This window comes from Aspergillus uvarum, assembly GCF_003184745.1.
Source record: "Aspergillus uvarum CBS 121591 unplaced genomic scaffold BO82scaffold_6, whole genome shotgun sequence".
In the NCBI taxonomy this organism is placed as follows: domain Eukaryota; kingdom Fungi; phylum Ascomycota; class Eurotiomycetes; order Eurotiales; family Aspergillaceae; genus Aspergillus; species Aspergillus uvarum.
The window spans coordinates 482,134-501,149 of NW_020291303.1; the positions used below are offsets into that span (position 1 = coordinate 482,134).

The 19,016-nt window shown below is 52.0% G+C and overlaps 5 protein-coding genes and 1 non-coding gene across 6 annotated transcripts; 1 reads left to right on the forward strand and 5 right to left on the reverse strand.

Moving 5' to 3' along the window:
* Positions 1–45: 45 nt before the first annotated feature.
* BO82DRAFT_t59 lies at positions 46–117 on the reverse strand. Its single transcript has one exon. It is a non-coding gene; the product is annotated as a tRNA-Cys (tRNA).
* Positions 118–514: 397 nt separating this feature from the next.
* On the reverse strand, positions 515–2,796 carry BO82DRAFT_371559 (allantoate permease; the record flags this gene model as incomplete). The annotated part of the gene is made up of 10 exons (XM_025637279.1): positions 515–586; positions 667–857; positions 993–1,296; positions 1,366–1,529; positions 1,603–1,775; positions 1,830–1,928; positions 1,979–2,052; positions 2,103–2,302; positions 2,352–2,445; positions 2,518–2,796. 10 exons carry the CDS (start codon positions 2,794–2,796, stop codon positions 515–517), a joined length of 1,650 nt encoding a protein of 549 aa, XP_025495856.1.
* Positions 2,797–3,386: 590 nt separating this feature from the next.
* Positions 3,387–5,860, reverse strand: BO82DRAFT_302123 (transcription factor domain-containing protein; the record flags this gene model as incomplete). The annotated part of the gene is made up of 3 exons (XM_025632108.1): positions 3,387–5,598; positions 5,655–5,709; positions 5,773–5,860. The coding sequence occupies 3 exons, from the start codon at positions 5,858–5,860 to the stop codon at positions 3,441–3,443; spliced, it is 2,301 nt and encodes a 766-aa protein (XP_025495857.1). The 3' UTR covers positions 3,387–3,440.
* Positions 5,861–6,972: 1,112 nt separating this feature from the next.
* On the forward strand, positions 6,973–9,499 carry BO82DRAFT_165259 (threonine/serine exporter family protein). Its single transcript, XM_025630294.1, has one exon. It carries the CDS (start codon positions 7,064–7,066, stop codon positions 9,473–9,475), a length of 2,412 nt encoding a protein of 803 aa, XP_025495858.1. The 5' UTR covers positions 6,973–7,063; the 3' UTR covers positions 9,476–9,499.
* Positions 9,500–10,034: 535 nt separating this feature from the next.
* Positions 10,035–12,223, reverse strand: BO82DRAFT_350983 (uncharacterized protein). Its single transcript, XM_025634296.1, has one exon. It carries the CDS (start codon positions 12,047–12,049, stop codon positions 10,526–10,528), a length of 1,524 nt encoding a protein of 507 aa, XP_025495859.1. The 5' UTR covers positions 12,050–12,223; the 3' UTR covers positions 10,035–10,525.
* A 478-nt stretch (positions 12,224–12,701) lies between these two features.
* BO82DRAFT_327381 (anoctamin family protein) lies at positions 12,702–15,186 on the reverse strand (the record flags this gene model as incomplete). The annotated part of the gene is made up of 4 exons (XM_025632959.1): positions 12,702–14,429; positions 14,521–14,815; positions 14,870–15,023; positions 15,093–15,186. 4 exons carry the CDS (start codon positions 15,184–15,186, stop codon positions 12,768–12,770), a joined length of 2,205 nt encoding a protein of 734 aa, XP_025495860.1. The 3' UTR covers positions 12,702–12,767.
* Positions 15,187–19,016: the final 3,830 nt, after the last annotated feature.

Genomic DNA, 19,016 nt, shown 5'->3' on the forward strand with positions numbered 1-19,016 from the left:
ACTCTTATGTGACTTGTGTGGAAGGGAAATCAGAAGCAAAAAGTGAGGGCCGAACGCGGATCGAACGCGTGACCTCGGGATCTGCAATCCTACGCTCTACCACTGAGCTACCGACCCATTTGTTGATACGTCATCAAACAAGATAAGTCATACGCGGATAACATAATCAATCATCATCAATTCATCACTCTTCCTCCATTGCTTTGACATCGTCCAGCCATGACACATGACCGCCTTCAAACTTCTCAATTCCTGCAGCCATTCCTCTAGAAGACTGTTGAGAGCATTTGAGCTTCAATTTGACTTGAAGAGAACATTCTGACATGGTTGATTTGAATTTTTCCCTTTTTTCGGCCGAACAGCCGCAGAGTCGTTTAGTATATATTCGCACCTCGGATCGAACCCACTTTACAACCACACACCAATAGTATAACCCACCGCTACACTCTTAAATGAGACTGCCCGGGCACATACACAATCCAAGAGTTGACACACAAAAGCACCACAACGAAGATCAATGAGCGAATCGGAAATCCAACCGCTTGCTCCCAGTTTCTGTCGTGGTGTTAATGTAATGCTGCCGTTGCTGCAAGATAGAACAAGAGATCATTAGCAGCTGTTTCAAATCTTATGAACAAGTAGTAGGAGTAGAAAGAGAGAACCCACCTCCTCCGTCATAGCATTCCAAACCTTATCCCTATGCTTGTTCCGCAAGACATAGTACACCTTCGTAAGCAAGAACAACACGATAGCGAGGACGTTGATTCCCAGAAGTATAGAGTTTCCCCGACGGTACTTGGGTTTATCGTCTGTACGGTAGATGTTGTTCCCGATGATGCCGCCCACTTGGACGAACACTGGATGTAGCAGGGGTTGTCATCGTTAGTACTTGTATACAGAGGGGCTTGAGAGGGTGGGTTGATTTTCATCAATTCGAGATGGATCACTCCGATACTCTTTTGCTGGTAAGGGGGAGTTAGGGGGTAGCTCACTGTTGTATAGCGCCGCAGAGATCGTTCGCGTGCCTACGTTGTTCGAGTTCTTCGAGATCCACCCGACCAGAATCGCGTGGCAGTACGGGTAGCACAACAGCGTCGTTACGAGGCCGAAGGTGCCCCATGCGTTAGTCATGGTGCCGGACCAGAAGCGCAGAGCGATGACGCAGGGTAAGGTCCAGATGCTTTGGAGCATGGCGACGAAGGTGCGTTCGTTGAGGTATTCGCTCAGGCGGGTTAGGAGGAGGAGGGTGATGATGTGGCCGACGCTGGAAGGGATGGTGAGGAGGTTCGTGGTGAACTGTGTTTCAGTTTAGTATTGGTTGACCTTGCTGGAGCTGACGAGGGGCTGAAGGGGTTCGTGACTCACCGTACTGAAGCCGACGCTCTTGAGTGTGAGGGTTATATAGGCTGAAACGGGTGTTTGAGGGATGTAGACGATCAAGCCGAGGATGTAGATGGGCCAAAGGTCGTAGTCGCGCAGAGAGTTCCAAAGGCGGCGCGGGGTGATGGGTTGACGATTGTGCATGTCCCCTGGTGGTGTGGTATGAGCTTCATGGGTCCGAGAGAAAATACTGTATGAGGAGAAAGAGATGCAAATGCTAACCTTTAGAGGGGTCGTCACGGAGGACCCTGTTGACCACGATGCTGACTTCCCGATCTGTGAACCATCCCTTGGGGCGGAACCACTTCTTCGTGTCGACGGCAGAGGCAGGCATGCGAAAGAACGAGGCCAACCCAACGAGGAGCGTGATTAGCCCTTCGATAAGGAAAAGCCACCTCGAATACCATAGCTCAGTTCACGCCCACGAGGCTCGAGAAGCATGTACTCACCTCCAGCCGGCCATGCCTTGGATGCCTCGCATGTGGAGAACCCCAAATGCGATGAATGAGGTGATAATGGTGGTGGTTGAAAGAGCAGTCCAGAATATACTAAGCGAAAGGTGAGTATATATGTCACGAGCCTAGCTAAGTATGAATACCTTAAACGAGTCGGGAGTTCTCGGCTGGTATAGAAGTAAGACAACCACAGAACGATATCAGGAATAAAGCCACCCTATTCGAAGGTAAGAGCAAGGAAAACGATTCCCCGAAAAGTTTAGTTACCTCGAGAATTCCTAGAAGCGCTCTTGTAGCGTAGAAAGTCCGCTTCCCAGTCAAGCCAGCCTGGGCTGCTGCAACGATAGACCAAAGAGTCATCTGCATCGGGATCCACCGATCAGGGCCCATCTTCTTGGACACCAACTGTGACGGCAATTCCGCAAGCAGAAAGGAGACGAGAAAGATAGTGTTACCGGTGTTGTAGTCTATTCATATCAGCCCAAGTCCACAATCTTAGAGGACCGATTGCCTTACCATCGGTCGTCAGCCCAAGGTCATTCAGCAAGTTATCTGACACCGCTTGGACGAGATTGCCTCTGTCCACCTGAAGACCAAAGAACATCACACACTAAACACCCAGTCAGTGAGCCCGTTATACAGATAAGCACAACAAATGTTGACATACAGCCCATAGACACACACGCCAGTCCAGTTTGCGAACCAGCGCTTTCTCTTCCTCCGGGGTCCATGTGAGGGTCGGATCAAAGACGTGTCGGCACTCGTACTGCGCCTTCTCATAGATCATGGCGTAGCGCTCCGCGACCTCTGGGTCCGTGAACGGATTGTGTCCCTGTAAGTCGGAAGCGCTATCAATGAACTGCTGTGTCTGCACATAGACGCCATCTTTGCTTCCGACCGAGTCCTGTACGGCTGAATGACTCGTTGGGTGTGGACCAACGATGTCGCTTGCTTTAGCCATGTTGCGCAAGGCACGTCTATAAAGAAGCACAGATTGACAATTGCAGGATGTCCAGTTTCCAGTTTCGCGATATGTCATGAGAGGGAGATTGTCTTCAATTTGAACTGTCGACATTTCTAGCACGCCATTGCCAAGCTGGTCGCGTATAGTGCCACAGGTTGATCGAGAACGTTTATCGCCGAAGAGCGGCGATATAGCCGGATGCAATGATAGAATGCATGCTATAGAAAGCAGAGTCACCCTGATAGAGCACACCAAAGTCATTAGTGTACGGAGTATGTACCTCGCCGTGAGCTCGCAATCCCTAGTTCGGATTGTCAAGGGGGGATAGATAAGCGTACTTTGACGGGATTTGTCCAGACATCGGCATTCGCAACAGGGTTCACCTAGAGGCAACACTCCCCGCTTCTTCGTCTTTGCCAAGTTGTTGGTGCGGCATGAGGGAGCAAAGATAATGTTGCGGTGATGCCTTTAGTGTGAAGATGGCGTCATTGTGAGGGGCTGCCCTTGCTTGCCCATCTCAATTCCACAGCGATGAAAAAGAATGGCTATCTAAAACAGCGCCTAGACTGATGGATTTCTAAAAATCTCTTTGGGGTATCTTCTAATCTAAAATCTATGCATATGATGAGAATCGGGCTGGTTCACACCGGGCCATTTGTGGGTTCCAGTATCTCGGCGTATCGATTGAGAGAGCGGCCTATTAGGTTGACCAGTTGCCATATATAGTCTCCTGTAAACAACCTCGCCCAGAGCCTTGTCACAGTTGCACTTAGTCTTGTGTTATTCGACAGGAGCCAGTCGCGGGAAACACCGTGCTGGACTTCCATGACCATCTCTAACACAAACTCAAGCAGCTTGCTCTCTTGTTCAGTCAGACTCGGCTGTGGATTCGTTACCGTCGCCACCTCTAGCCACTTGGCAAGTAGAACGGCACATTCAAGCGAGCACAAGGCGTACTGATTGGACCAGGACACGACAAGAGTGTGCGCCACATAGTTTATGCCCAGTTTGATGGGTGTGCTGAGCGCGTGAGCACAGTGTAATGCGGCGCGAGTAAGTCTGTCGCTCCGTTGCACACATAACTCATCCTTCAGGGAACGGGCTATTTCATCCGGATTCCAGGTTTGTAGTCGTCGCGCGGAGCTGAAATCGGCATTGAGACGGATATATGCTAAACGGAGGAGGGCTGTCGAGGTGAAAGAGAGCGGACCGTGAGGGTTGAAAGGATCGATGGAGGATTCCTGATTGTGTTCCCAGCACTGACACCAATTTTCCAACGCCTGTTCTAGCGAATTGATCACTGCTGGTGATAAGAAACCACCACTGGAGACGGGAAGGCGACTGGCTTTTTGCATCAACCAGATATTTTGAATCATTGCGTGAATCAGTACATAGCCGCCCATTGAGGAGAAGCTTTCTAGGCGACCTTTGGCCCCAGATGATTGTGGAAAAAGAGCATTCAAGGCAGCCTGTAGCTTAGGCTCCCCGCGGCTTTGGCTTCTCTCCATAAGCCATTGACTCGCACTCGTCGCATTCCATTCCTTTTCTGTGCAAGGCAAGTCAAGAGTGAGCTCTTCAGTCAGGATCAGCGGTGGTATGTCAAACACAATAGTATGGACGCTGAAAAAACAAAAGACAATCAGTTTCGTCCTCTTGACACATTCGTTGCGAATCCAGCTCTCCCAAGTCCCGTCCTGTGCTGGTAGCTCGTTCAATCCCCCCTGTCTGAGAAGAGTTTCCATGGTGCTTCGCATGTAAAGAGCCTCGTGATGTGGTGGGTCGCGCTCAAACCAGCATGACACGGACATCAGTATAAGAAATGACTGAATAGTTTCGATGATGTCCTGATCTCTAACCGCCTTGTCGACATGACTTGCCACTTGGTGAGTGGAGCAACCCCACTGGAATTCTCTCCGTACATGCTCAAGAGTGACCGCCTTCGCCACCTTAAATAATTCCAAGCTCGTGTCAGGCTCGCGGCAGTACTGAGCTCCCAATGCGGCCATAGAGAGAAGCAGATGCACGGGAGTCGCATCTGTGTCGAGCGTGGTGATGTGCAAAAATGGATAGTGGTCATGAAAACCATTCATATACCCGCCAAGACAGCGGGACAAGGCGTGTCGCGACGGGACAAACGGGTTATGAACGACGTTGGCGTAGTCTGATAGGGTTGCAATAATGCGGTCTCTGCATTGCGTCGTTATAGATATTTGGCTACTAGTCTCACGAGCCTTATAGGGTGCCTGAGTCCTGTCTGGTTGGAGTGATGGCAACTGCGTTCCGTGTCGGGGCAATACGGGTGTGGAAGGTGAGCCAATATCATTGGCTGAATTGTCCTTTGCAACAGTGTGACCATAATCCGAGGTCGCTGGGTCAAAATGAAAAGCGGGAAAAAGAGGAAGTGGTTGGTAAGTGGGCGAGTAAGGATGACTGGGAAGCGGAATGCTATCTAGGAAAGTGGTGAAGTCATCCCCATCATGAGAAATAGACTGGCCATAGCTTGCGAAGGGTTCGGTAAACCCAGGAGCTTCAGAAGGAGCTGCTGCCGCCGTTTGGGAGTTTGCGACAGTATGCCCGGGAACCGTGTCCGCTAATGCCACTGGAAAAGATGCCGGAGAAGCAGTAGTTATCGGCCGACCCGCCCGAGGAGATGGCGAAACCGGACGACCAGCCACTGCTGATGCTAGTACATTAAGTCCGTCGAAAACTTGGGGAGAAGCAGGCTGCGGTGAGCTTGTTGGTACAGCATCCAGGGCCGGACTGCTGTGAGCCAGGCGTTCGTGACGCGCCAACAGGTCCCTACTGGAGTATTAGCGAGAGTTTCAACTCAAAGTCGAAGAAATTTGGTAACTCACTTGCGAGTAAATGACTTGGGGCATCTGGTGCATATGTACGGCTTCTCTTTTGTATCTGTGCCTCGGGGTCAATTGATTCGTAATCACAGATCATGGAGTGACACAAGAGGGTCTGTACGTGAGCGGTCATGACGCTGAAGATGCTCTAGGCGAGCAAATGTCCTGGAGCATCGCTGACATTGGTATGGTTTGGTAGGAGAGCCCATCACAGGGAGGAGTGGGGAGCAGTATTGCGCGCAAGATTGAGAGTAGACTACAAGATTTCATCGTGGAGAAGTTGAAGAGTCCAGAACACGCTGTGTTGTGGAACTGCAGCCGCCAGGCAGTGCCGGCGCCGCCACGCCGCACAAGGGAAAGTCCCTTAGGCCACGGGCCAATCGGGGAAAACGACCGACCAGACAATTAGTCATCATGGATCTGCCTCTTATCTTCCCCGCGTTTTTGTTTCCTGCCAGATCTAAACACCTTCTCACGTTTCTTGACCTCATGAATTCTTCCCTCTCTTAGGCCAGACTGTAGGGTCTACCCCACAGTATGTAGGGAGACTGTCACAGCTAGTTCTATGCGAAACGCGAGTGGCAGTGCTGAGGCCGACTTCCCTGACATGGACTGGCAATCGTCTTGATTACTGCCTATAGTACGGAGTCCATACCTTTCACAACAGAGTTTCATTCGGTATACCTCTTAGCATACATCAGGATCTTTCAGGCTCTGATGACCTTCTAGAGCCTTTTTGACTTCCTGCATGCTATTTTGCCGTCGGTGAATCGCTCCACCCATGAAGTTCCAGATCAGTCTGAAGCCTACATCCTGCCTCAGGCAGTAAATTTAAACAGGTCCAACATGCTACAAATCCCCTTATTACATTGCTCTGAGCTCATCTGGAGCGAATGATATGTATTTACCAAGGTATTAAACCTGAGCCTGGCCCCACAAAGGCCTACTGAAGCCGAGGAGTCCTTGGAATCGAAATGCGTCATCGACTCCGATAAGGTTACATTTCCCTCGCGCCTTCGAACCGGACGGCTGCCAGCAAGGCTTTGGTGCGTATGACGTTTGCCGTGTTGGTAAAGCGTAAAACGTTGTCTCGCACTCCTAGACAGTCCTATGCATTTACGTCTCACTTTTGAGTCTCTATGCAGGATAATCATGTCTCGTGAGACAATCCCTTTATTATGCTGTTCTTTCAGCCACCAGACGTTCTCACCGAGGTTTCCACTTAGCATACCCGGTCTTGCAAAATTGATGAGATGACTGCTACTTTAAAAGTGACTTGTGCTTTGCGCAGGGAGTTGACTCCCTGATTGTTCAAGCACTGTCTGGTGAATCCTCACGCCATAACAGGAGTTCTATGACCTCAACTGGCTGATACTCACGCGATAAACCCAAAGTACAGATTAGCAGTCACCATGTCGGAAAAGAGATCAAGTAGCGAGTCGAGTGGTTCCTCCTCCCCCATCAGCTATCATAGCGTGCAGCATCAAGATGAAACTCACTCGGACCCGGGAGATCGGCGCCATACAAGCTCAGACAGCGACAGTTCCCCGGGCACCTCCCCGGGCAGCCCGCATTTTACGCAGGTTCATCGCGTTCACTTCGGGGCAGATAGAACGTTCTCATACGGAGGCTGGCAGCCCGGAGTCGGCCCCCTAAGTCAGCCATCGTCTCATCTACGGCGTCGCTCGTCAGCGCATCCATCCATAGACATCACAGAAGCACCTAGGAGACGGGATACGCGGGCTGCAGCTGGTTATAGATGGGAACCGGAGGACCTTGAGGGATCACCATCTCGTGAATCCAACACAGCAGAAAAGAGGTCAAAAAAGACACGCCTCAGAGCTTTTCGGGATACAGTCAAACAGAAGACTGCCCAATGGGCTGCTCGTCTGGGTCGTCCAACAGAAGGCGAGGATGACCTGCAACCAATCGACTATCGTCGTCGCAGCACGGATGTGCGAATTAATCAAGAGGCAGAGGTCAAGGATCAGATTACGTGCAGCTCGGAGGCGCACCGCATTATCCGGGGCTTGACACACGACGAACCCGGGCGTCGCCGAAGTACCCGTAGCGATTCAGCCTTGCATCATGCAATCGATATGCCCCCGGATGATACAGACGAACTTGTTGGAGCAACAGGCGCAGAGAGCCGGCCGACCGGAGGGATATTGTCTCACCTACTACGCCTCAGCGGGGGTCTGGATCAGGTCCAAAAATCGACCCGGGGACTTAACATGCCCTCTGGGATGTGGACTCCATTCGGTGGAAGTACCCCAGGGGCGACCACTCCTCGCAAGGGAAAGCCGCGATGGTATAAGAAGCCGCCCAACATGTCCACATCCACCTTGGTTGGGGCTTCCAGTCATAGTGGCGCCAGCACGCCCATTTCGAACCAGCTTCTCAGTGTGGCCTCAAGGCGACGCGACAAGCATTCTCGACGTCGCAGCTTCAGACTGGAAGATGAGATCCAGGTGACTCTCCGCATCGCTGAGATCATTGCACGACAGCGTTACATCATGCAGCTGTGCAAGGCGCTCATGATGTTCGGTGCACCTACTCATCGCTTGGAAGAATACATGCTGATGACCTCCAAAGTGCTCGAGATTGAGAGCCAGTACCTGTACGTCCCGGGATGCATGATCATGGCCTTCGACGATCCAAGCACTCGAACGACGGAAGTGAAGCTCGTTCGCGTTGTACAAGGAGTGAACCTAGGACGACTCTCTGACACCCACAACGTTTATAAAAACGTCATCCACGACGTGATTGGCATTGAAGAGGCCACCGGAGAATTGGAGGAGCTCATGACCAAGAAGCCGCGGTTCAACAAATGGATCATCGTTTTTGTGTATGGGCTCGCCACGGCCATGGTGGGACCATTTGCATTCAGCGCCCGACCCATCGATATGCCCATCATCTTCTTCAACGGGTGCCTCCTCGGAGTCATGCAACATGTGATAGCGCCTCGCTCGGTCCTCTACAACAATGTCTTCGAAGTGACGGCAGCAGTGCTTACCTCCTTCCTCGCCCGAGCTTTCGGTAGCATTCATCGCCCCCACGGCTCCGGCCGGCTCTTCTGCTTCTCGGCCATCGCGCAATCCTCCATTGCGCTCATCCTTCCCGGCTACACCGTCCTCTGCAGCAGTCTCGAGCTTCAATCCCACCAGATCGTCGCCGGGTCCATCCGGATGGTCTACGCAATTATCTACTCCCTCTTCCTCGGCTACGGCGTCACCGTCGGCACCACAATCTACGGATTAATCGACAAGACGGCCACCTCCAGCCTCAGCTGTCCGTCAGCCGGCGCTTTCAAGAACCCGTATCTCCAGCGCTTCCCCTTCGTCGCGCTCTTCTCCTTGTGCCTCCTCGTGGTCAACCAGGGCAAGTGGAAACAAGCCCCCGTGATGACCACCATTTCTATGGCCGGCTACGTCACCAATTACTTCGTCTCCGCGCGCCTGGGCAACAACTCGCAGGTCGCCAACACGGTCGGCGCGTTTGTCGTCGGCGTCATCGGAAATCTCTACAGCCGCCTCTGGCACGGCCACGCCGCGGCCGCCGTCCTCCCGGCCATCTTCGTGCTGGTCCCCTCCGGCCTCGCCGCAACCGGCAGCCTGATCGCCGGCGTCGACACGGCCGACCAGATCCGCTCGAACGTCACCAAGAACCACACCACCACGTCGACGTCGCAGAGCTCCGAGTCCTCGAATATATTGGGGTTCGGGATGATCCAGGTCGCGATCGGCATCACGGTCGGGTTGTTTGTGGCTGCGTTGGTGGTTTATCCGTTTGGGAAGCGGCGCAGCGGGCTGTTTAGCTTTTAGGGAGGAGCTTCGGGTAGTTCTAGTGGCGGCACTGGTTGCTGTCTGTTTTTAGCGTGCATTAAAGACTGGGCGAGCCTTAGCGGGATGGTTGTTTCCCGCGAGAATGCTATGAACGTTTTGATGTACTGTACTATCGAGTCGTGAGCTTACCTTGGTGAATATCGGACATATCCATGAGACCCATCGAATTGGAAGTACTGGGAAAGCCAAAGAGAGAGAAGTGATAACACCTATCCCAATTGGTATCCCAAATAGGACTACATCCTGCACCACAAAGCATAGCATACTTGGGCCCCCCTCTCAAGAGGAATACAGGAGGTCGAGGTCAGATTAGACTACGTATAGTACACCTCCAAGTCAGGGCTGATGACATGCCCGAGAACTCCAAGCAATCCTGCTATGTATGAGTAGTAGCCAGTAGCACACCACCGAATCCCTGGATCTACAACCCCTCCCGCTTCCCCACGAAAATTTAGTTAATCAAGTAGAGGAAGACCTTAGTATCGATCAAGATACACATTATAAGTCAATCTATATAAGAGGAAACGGAATCAAGTTTCGCTCATGCTCATGCTCATGCTCATGCTCATGCCAATGCCAATGCTCATGCCAACGCTCAAGCCCAAGCCCAAGCACATCGACCAAGACATCCATTTCACCGAAAGAAAGTAAGTGAACCGGCACCCTTCCTTCCTCCCTTCCTCCCTCGACTTGACTCAAGCTAGTTCGAGATGGATAGATCATTAACTAAAAGTCCCAGACTTCACGATTCACGGTCTGAGTTCAAATCTAGCCAAGCCCTGCATCGCATCGCATCACACCGCATTATGTCATCATCGCTCATGAACCAGGCGCAGGCGCTCATGGGAACACAATGCACACGATTATATATGCTATGCTCAACAAGCACAAAAACACGATCGCTTCCGCTGATTTCTATACAATTGAACACGCGGAAAGTTGAAAACGCCCAGTCTATGGGCAATATTGATGCATGTTCCGATTTTTTTCCCAATGCCGAAAAGAAGCAGAACGGGGGGGAAGGAAAGGTCAATCGTTCTTCCAGATCGTGTACCCCACCATCTCAAGGAGATACCGTTCTCGATTGATCATGACCTGCTGGGCTTCGGTCCGTAGGAAGACTTGACACATTTCCAGCATGCGGGGTCGATCTTCCACGTCGCTCAGATGGCGGAGGTCGGCCAGGGTGACCGTGATCTCCGAGAAGGATGGGTTGGTGGCTAACCGGAAGACGCGGTGACGGAAGTCCTTGGGGACGGCGGGGTTGGTGGCGAGCCAGTCGCAGAGGCAGTCGAAAAGGTGGTTATTGACGATGAAGAGCAAGAGGGAGTCGAGGGAGGTCCAGTCTACGTCTTCCAGGACGAGGGTGGAGGGAAGAATGGGCATCAGGGCGGTTTGGAGGCCGATTACGGAGGTGAGGGCGTCGAGGAGCAGGCGGTCGTCTTCCTTTTCCGCGTCTTCGGGGTGGATGTTGGGAGTGTCTTGTTCGATTTTGTGGTGGTGGGCGACCGGGATTGTGGGTTTCGGGTAACCCAGTTGCGGACTGCTGCTGTTGCTGTTGTTGCTGCTGCTGGCTGGGCTGTAGGGAGACTCGGGGACTAAGATGCCCCGGTGGAGGGGGGAGTCGGGTGCCACGATGGGACGGTCGTAGCCGAGCTGACCGCGCCAGAAGCGGTTGCAGGCAACCTCCAACAGCATGCATGGGATGAGGACAACGTAGCCCTCCCAGAGACGGGAGGTCATCATGGAGGCGCCGCCGGCGATGAGGCCGGTCCACCCGGATGCGACGGCGTGCCACTTGAAGCATTGGAAGCGACGCTGGAGTCGGTCGCGGAACGGGGCGAGCATGGCTCCCGCTCGGGAGCACGCGCGGTCGTAGCTGTGAAAGCGCCAGGCCAGATAGGCCGACCAGATGGCATTGATGATGCCGTAGATGGCCGCGAAGGAGTTGCCGACGAATCCTGAGAGCAGGTTGCTGATGAAGTATACGTGTCGGTCGGAGCCCCAGATGGCCATGATGGTGCCCGTGCCGACCAGAAGACCGCCGATCCCCAAAAATACGTCCATGACGATGCGATCGACCAGTTCGGTGCCCAGTTCGCGGTGGCTGACCCCCAGACGGCGGTCGATGAAACGGAGTGTGGTGGCATCCGGTGCGGGGCATTCGAGGTGCTGGGCCTGCAGGGATTTGAGGTACTTGCGCTCTCGTTGAAGAATCCGGACGTTCTGCCAGCTCAGCACACTATCGCGGACGGCAAATCCGCTGATCAATAGTGCTAGAGGACCTCCGATCGCCATGAAGATAATGGCGTATAAAGGGACGGGGACATCGTTCCACACATTGGCGGCAAAGTCACCCGCGTTGGCGAACTCCAGAAACCCCACGCTAGCCAGTAGACTGTTGCGGTACCACAATGGATTTATAACGTGAAGTTTTCGTCGCTGCCGTAATAAAGTGACCGATGCTGGAGGTAGAGAGCCCGTCTCATGCTCTTCGTGATGCAGGACCTTATCGGAGACGATCGGGGGGAGGGTGTCCTGCGAGGGGCGCATCGGGGGCAGCGAAACCTGAGGAGACGGAGCCCCTCCAACCGGCGGTGGAGGAACAGCCCTGGAGAGAGAGGGAGAGAGAAAGGAGGGAAGGGAAAGGAGAGAGAGAGGACGCCAGGGATGACATATAGGGGAGGGGAGGGGAATTAGGGAGATGTGGGCGGTCGGAGACTGACGCTGCTGGATGAGAAAGAGGATGAAGACGAGAGAGAAGTTGGAACTTGGCAGAGAAGCTGGACAGTGGAAAGAGAGACGCGCAACAAACCAGCGGGCAAGAATGGAGCCCGGAATGTCGGTCGGCCAGCGGATTGGCTGGTCGCCTGGGAGTATCCGCACTTGGCATGCCTTATAGGGCTGACGCTTGTTCAACCCACGAGCACCAAAAACTCAATGCTGTTTACCTTTCATCAGAATTCATACTCTTTGGATCAGATAATCCAGCTCAATGGCCTTGTCACCCGAGAAATATCGCAGGGGTCCCAGGAGTGGTGGTTCGAAATCAGGTCCGATGGAGAGGAGTAAAGTCAGCTTGGAAAGGGAAGACCCATGCAGATTGCATGCAGCCTGCCACTCACTTCAAAGGTGGCCATGCACAGGAAAGTAGTAGGTACTCCCCCTAACATACTTTCTCTACGCTACAAAGTTAAGACTCATTCGACCGAAAACAAAGAGGGAATTCATCATTTACAACGAGTGGTTTAACAAATACAGCATAACGGCCTTATGCTCCCTTGGCCACCTTGGTCGGCCCAGTCCTCGACCCGTCCATAGTGGTGTTTAATGCCTTGATCATGCGTACACCAGCATCAGCCGCCTCCTGAGGTGCCCACGACCAGAATTGGCGTCCATGGTGCAGACCATCATGTCCTGGCTGCAAAAGCCCCTCCTTACTGGTACTCACATCGGTACCAGTGGTGTACACACTGACCTTGTCCTCAAAACGGACCCGCGGCTTGCCCCGCGGGGAAACATTGCCTGACGTGGCCTCGAGGTAGCGCTTGCGCATGCCGTACCGCTTGGCCTCTGCCCGTTTGAGGGTTACCGAGCTAATCCTTTCCATGCCGGTCTGAACCACAAACCGGACGCCAAGATACGCCCACTCAGCCAGAAGCAGAGTCAGCAGGAAGGAGGAGAATTGCACCCCCTCCATGCTATTACGATAAAGATAAACGACTGCGGCCGTAGAAAGAGTTCCGAGCCAGGCAAGCACTTCCAGTCCCTGCAGAGACGGTCCGATCGAGTCCGCCCGAATCGGCGGGGGTCGCTGGCACTCTAAACTGAGCTTGAAGAAGTCGCCTCGCAGCTCTAGCCAGTTGTTGGCCAAAAACCCGAGCGGCACTAAGGGCCAGGCCACTCCAAAAAGGGCCAGATATCCAAACTGTACACACATCTCCAAAGTATCGTCATGGACGTTGTATTCGTCCGCTTCCACCTCATCGCGTACACGCGCAAGGAATGCTGCCTCTTCGGGTGCATCGACAAGTAACAAATCAGTCCGCTGGGAATGGCGACGAGGCATGCGAGCGGCATCGCGACCGTCGCGATAGGTGCGCCACTTGTGCATCAGCGTCTGCTTGACGTAGGGGAGCACAATCTCCTCGCCAAAGTTGAGTAGTTGGGCGGTCGCAGACAAGTAGATCACCTCTTGCTGAAGACGGGCCGGATCAATGTGAATCTCCTTGGCCAGATTGGCAGACATGAGGCCATAAGTGCGGAAGACGTCCAGATAAGGGACCAGCTTCGTGCCGAATGGCACGTACACAAATGCAGTCAGCAAGGTAGGCAGGAAGGCGGTGATGAAGTGCATGACAAAGGTCTTGGAAGTCTGGGCGACGTCGTACTGGTCCTGCGTGCGGTAATTTTCGTAGTCGGTCAACTGCTTGGCGAACTCGGTGAGCGTATTGGTGATCCACGGCAGCGAGAGGGAGAACAAGATGGTTGGAAGAAACTCCAGGTAGCCCTTAAAGGGACCGGTATATATCTCGGACACCAATACCTCGGAAGCGAATGACAAGATAATCAAAGAGCCCAAGGCTAGAGCAGCTACGGTCGCAAAGGGAATAAGCAGCAACTGCCTAAGGAACTGCTTGTGCGTCGAAAACACCTTCGTTGTCTCCCCTGTAACGGGGTTTTGGACTTCCTTATCCCACACCCATTCCGGTCGGTTGACCTTGAGGATTCCAACATCGCGAACATTCCACCGCAGGCTTAAATCAATCTCGCGAGTCTTCCAGTACTCGACGAAGATAATACACCAGAGGCAGTTGACGAGAGCGCAAGTGATGGAATAGGGGCCGAGATAGAACCAGCAGAACACGCCCCAAACGGCGGGGAAGACGAGAAAAGTGGAATAGCAGTGGATGAAGGCAAAATAGAAGGCGACCTAGATTGCTCAATGCATAGGATCAGTGTCTATCATGCGAGAGCGTGGGGGCAGTCCAAGTCCAAGGAGGGGTGGAAAACAGAGTGCTTACCTTTTCACCGAACAGCGCGCGGATGGCGTCGAGATCTTCGGCAGTAATATTGATTGTCTTGCTCCATTTGCGCAAGAGTTCGGCATTTGCGGCGCGGTCTTGGAGAGGGATGGCTGCCTGGATATTCTTCCACTGGCCTATTTTGGGGGTGATTCCCGCCCCTCCCAAGTGTTTCTGCCAAGTCACCGCATGGTAGACCGACCGGAGGGCTTCCGCGGCAGTCTCGGACTCAACCACCGTGTGATCGTCGCCTGCAGGGAACTCATGGATAATGCCGTGTAACCAATCCTTGACTCTGTGCGATTGTTAGAACTAGGGACGCGAGGGTGGATGATCCGAAGTACCGTACCGAGATTTGTAGACCATGTTCCCCAAGAGATCCGGGGGAACGCGAATGAAGACCAGCAGGGAGGGTCCGTAACCATGGCGAACCTGGACCTGCAGATGCGCTTCCTCCAAGTCGTGGATTAGATTTCGAAATTCGGAGATAGCCTGCGAGATTTCTGCGCCGAGGAGGTGGCTGTGAGCTAACGTGTTGTCAATCATGGTTTTGGTTGAGGTACCCTCCTTACCGAGATCTTCGAATGAATAGTGGATGACCCAATCGACGCCGAAATTATCCAGCTCGGCATGGTCGACGGGCTCATGACCAGCAAAGAGGCCCATCTCGAGTTGATCGGAGGGAGTTGAAGGTCGTAACAGAGAGAAACGGACGAAGGGAAGATAAGAGGTCAAAGGAAGGGATGATGATATCGAGATTCGAAAGGATATCGATGGTGGGCGGGGGAGTCAAAGTAGCGAGTGGGATAGCCTCATCTCCGCGCGGCGGTGGGGGAGGCTCACGGATGCATCCACACACCGTGTGTTTGTGGAAAGAAAGGGGGGTAACCGAAGGAAAAGGCGAGTTAAAATTGGAAATGGGGAAGCGAAGGGATTGGGGAAGGGGGAGGGGGAGGAAGTGTGTAAGGAGAAAAGAACTAAAGAGACTAAGAAGAATATGAATTGGGGTGGTGGGTAGTCTTGGGATATTTAGCACTAAACCACGACGGTGGATTAATAAGAGATTTGAACAGGACAGAGTTGAAAGATGATGAGGAGTGAGACTCTGACTTGATAATGTGACTTGATGATAAAAATAATAATAATACGTAGTTAGTGTTGCCAAACTGCCAAGGTCAGCCAGTACTAGCCTCAGCCCTACAAGGCAATGTGGCCAATGGTTCTGCCCCTGCCACTTTCCTCAGCGCTACCTGTACACAGGGCTGCACTCTTCTACGGGTGTCCGAAATAGCCAGCCAAGGCTTCATTCCTTATCTAGTCAATTGACCCACCAAGATAATTCTGCATAGATTTTGTCTTTGCTCCACGCTTCGACTTTATCTGGAATCGACGCATTGCGACCGTAAGGAATGAGTGGCTCAGTTCAACGTTCTGGAAGCAATTCCTGCTGCCTGAGCCAAACCGCCGTAATTCGGTACTGCAGTACTACTGGGTAAACTTTACCTCCTTGCGTGTTCCCGAAACAGAATTTATGGAGCCACTAGACCAAAAATGGACAAGAAAGTGTGGCGCTACATGGGACAATAGCTTGTGCAGCCAATGGAAATGTCATGTGGTATTGATAATGCAGCCACCTTGCAGGCACCCATTATTACGATACAGAGTAATTACCGTTGCGGTCGTCCAATTTCCTGACTTTGTTTAGTTCTTCCAACTTGTCAATCATCCCATCTCTGGAAACTTCCTTCCACTCCGACCGGGGTCCGCGGATCAGTCACTGTACTCATCCCAACCTGAACCTCTGGGTGGTTCAACAGGCATATTCATTTCCAATCAATCTCGAACCCTGCAACTGCAAATCATCCAGCAAGCTTTTTCTTCTTACGCCGGATGGGCCTCCCGGGCAACCTTGAGAACTTGAGTTGATGTCTATAAATGCTTAACTATCACCGTCTTCGTTGGATCGACACCACACCATCAACCCGCGATTGCATCACTTCTGCTTCACTCTCCCCACCAGACACCTGGCTACCTCAACCATCAGCGATTTAATTGTCCCCCTCATCGTCGATCTTCTCTACATCCTTGCTCGCCACTATCGCACGACCACCAACTTGTGGAACAATAGTTAGCGCTTATCATCTTTGGACCAAAATCCCCCGTATCCATGCTCGCCGCCGCTCTCGATCTAATGGCTCGTCGATTCTTTCCGGGCCAGAATGCTGCCTTCGGACTGAGTGTCTTCCTCTTTACTTTTATGTTTTTGCCTACATTGGTCGTCTTGCTCGCCGTGATTGTCTTCTTTCTTTTCTACTTTCCACGGTTTCGGAAGCCGATCCACGATTAAGGGACATTGCTTGTGGCTATACACTCAGCCCATCCGCCCCGTGGGATCGACATGCGATACGAAGTCCCGAGATAATAATAATGACTACTCAGACGCTGTTACTCGAGAGTGCTACCTCATCATAGAGGAGACAACCAATTGCGACCGTTAACATGGAGACGGGCACGACGACCAGATAAACTTCACCCATAAATGCCAACAGTCGACGTTGTTCGAGTCCTGGCTCGATCAGGGCCGGACTAGGTTCACTTTCATCGCCTATTAGTTATGCTGCACCAAGCTATGTGCACATTATCTGTGGGCATAACGGGCTTTACAAGATCGATCACTCGTTTGGATATGCAGACAGTTACCGTCGAATGCAAGCGGTCCCGTGTCTACCAAGCCAAGCATGCTACCTCCACAGGAGTTCACCTTGGAGATACTTCATTTTGAGTTGTGTGCTGTGATTAAAGACAACCCTGACGATTGCGACAACATTTGCGGATTTTCTTTTGGGGCGCCTCCATAATTTATAATGCCACACACCAAGCTATCAGGCCAAGCATAGTGAGCCGTCTTGGTACAGGACTGTGCAGTAACATACATTGGCACATGCACGAGCGGCATACCGCACATATCCATCCGCTGTGAAGATCTGTCTTCAGCTAATAATATGAAGTCAAACAAGAAAGAGCAGACATCAGATGGGAATTCCTATGGATAAATGACCGACAGGCCAGTCACTTTGAATGAAAGAGGGTAAAACAACTTACAGAGTGTATGCGATATGAATTCCTTTTGCTGCATCCGAAGGCTCAAAACGTGTTCGATCAATTCATCTTCATGAAATAAATTGTCTGACCAACCAGTAGCGGAGAGGTCCTGGTAGATTCTCGTTGTTCTGCTCATGCGCCACCACTTTTCGATGTAGACCACGTCCCAGTTTCCATGTCGTGTCTTCCAAACACTGCACCAGCTTACTTTTGTTTATGTCCATTCAAGCTCTCTGGAATAAATACCTGGTACCCTTCTTCCAAGTAGCACGAGCTAGCTGCAGGAGTAGAACCAAGGAGAAAGAGCGTTGTGAGTATGGCGACTTTATACTACCACTGTCGAGGTAGTGTACTTAGTATTCCGCTCTCAAGAATGTAAATGGTAGGTCTGTCCATGGCCCGCTCCAACACCTTCCGCTGCTTCCATCCTCCACCCCAACCATCTGTATTGCCCTGTTCACCAGTCTGCATCATCTCAGCCTCCTCTCATCTCCTATACGTCTCGCTCTTGACACTGGTCACTGTGCAGATTTGACTCCAGCCATCATGGAATTGACCAACCACAAAACCACAAGTGCGTCGACCCATGTTTCTGTCTGTTAACTTCGGGTTTACCCAACTCCATCATCGAAAGACATACACGGGCCTACAGCTTCCTATCTTGTATAACTCGATGGAAGCAGGACACACCGATTCCTGATCCCCTCGTCACAGTGTCTCCAAAGAAGGAGGGCCGGGGGTTCTCTGGCAATATGCTCACGGGTGCAGTACATGTGATCGACTCATGAAACCACACAAATGCCATAATGCAGCGGTCTGTTAGTGAATAACCTCTGCCCTTGCGAGCCATCGAAACAAGGAGGTAGTCATTGCGCTCTCTCTGATCACAGATGCTGCAGTGAGAGAGATATGCCACATGAGGTGTGTTTACAACGAATCTCGTCCCACCTCATAAGCTGACTCGATCTTCTATGAGAGGTCGCTACTTCATACAAAGATACGCTTAGATTCGCAGCAGCAATTCCCCTTAAGTGATATCTGAAACACTGCCAATAGACCAGAGTCGGGAGGCGATGACCGGGAGCCTTGCAAAACATTTCATTCTGTATTGAACAATTTTAAGGGAGAGATTTGACTTGAAACCAAATTGACCCAACTAGAACCAGCTTTGGTGTTCTGAGATTGATAAAACTTCCTTATCATCATGGATGACGCTCCCGCAAGGATATGGGATACGGTCTTTGAACGACGAAACAATGCTACAGAACTAACCTCGAACAACGACTGCACAGAACCTACACTGTGAAGGAGCAATTACCAACTCAAACTACACCAAGCAGATCGAGATCGGATCGCCAAAACCTTATCTGAGAAGCCGAGATGAGAATCGATCT

Coding starts and splice junctions, on each gene's coding strand:
- BO82DRAFT_165259 (XM_025630294.1), top strand. CDS start 7,064: ATGTCGGAAAAGAGATCAAGTAGCGAGTCGAGTGGTTCCTCCTCCCCC.
- BO82DRAFT_350983 (XM_025634296.1), bottom strand. CDS start 12,049: ATGCGCCCCTCGCAGGACACCCTCCCCCCGATCGTCTCCGATAAGGTC.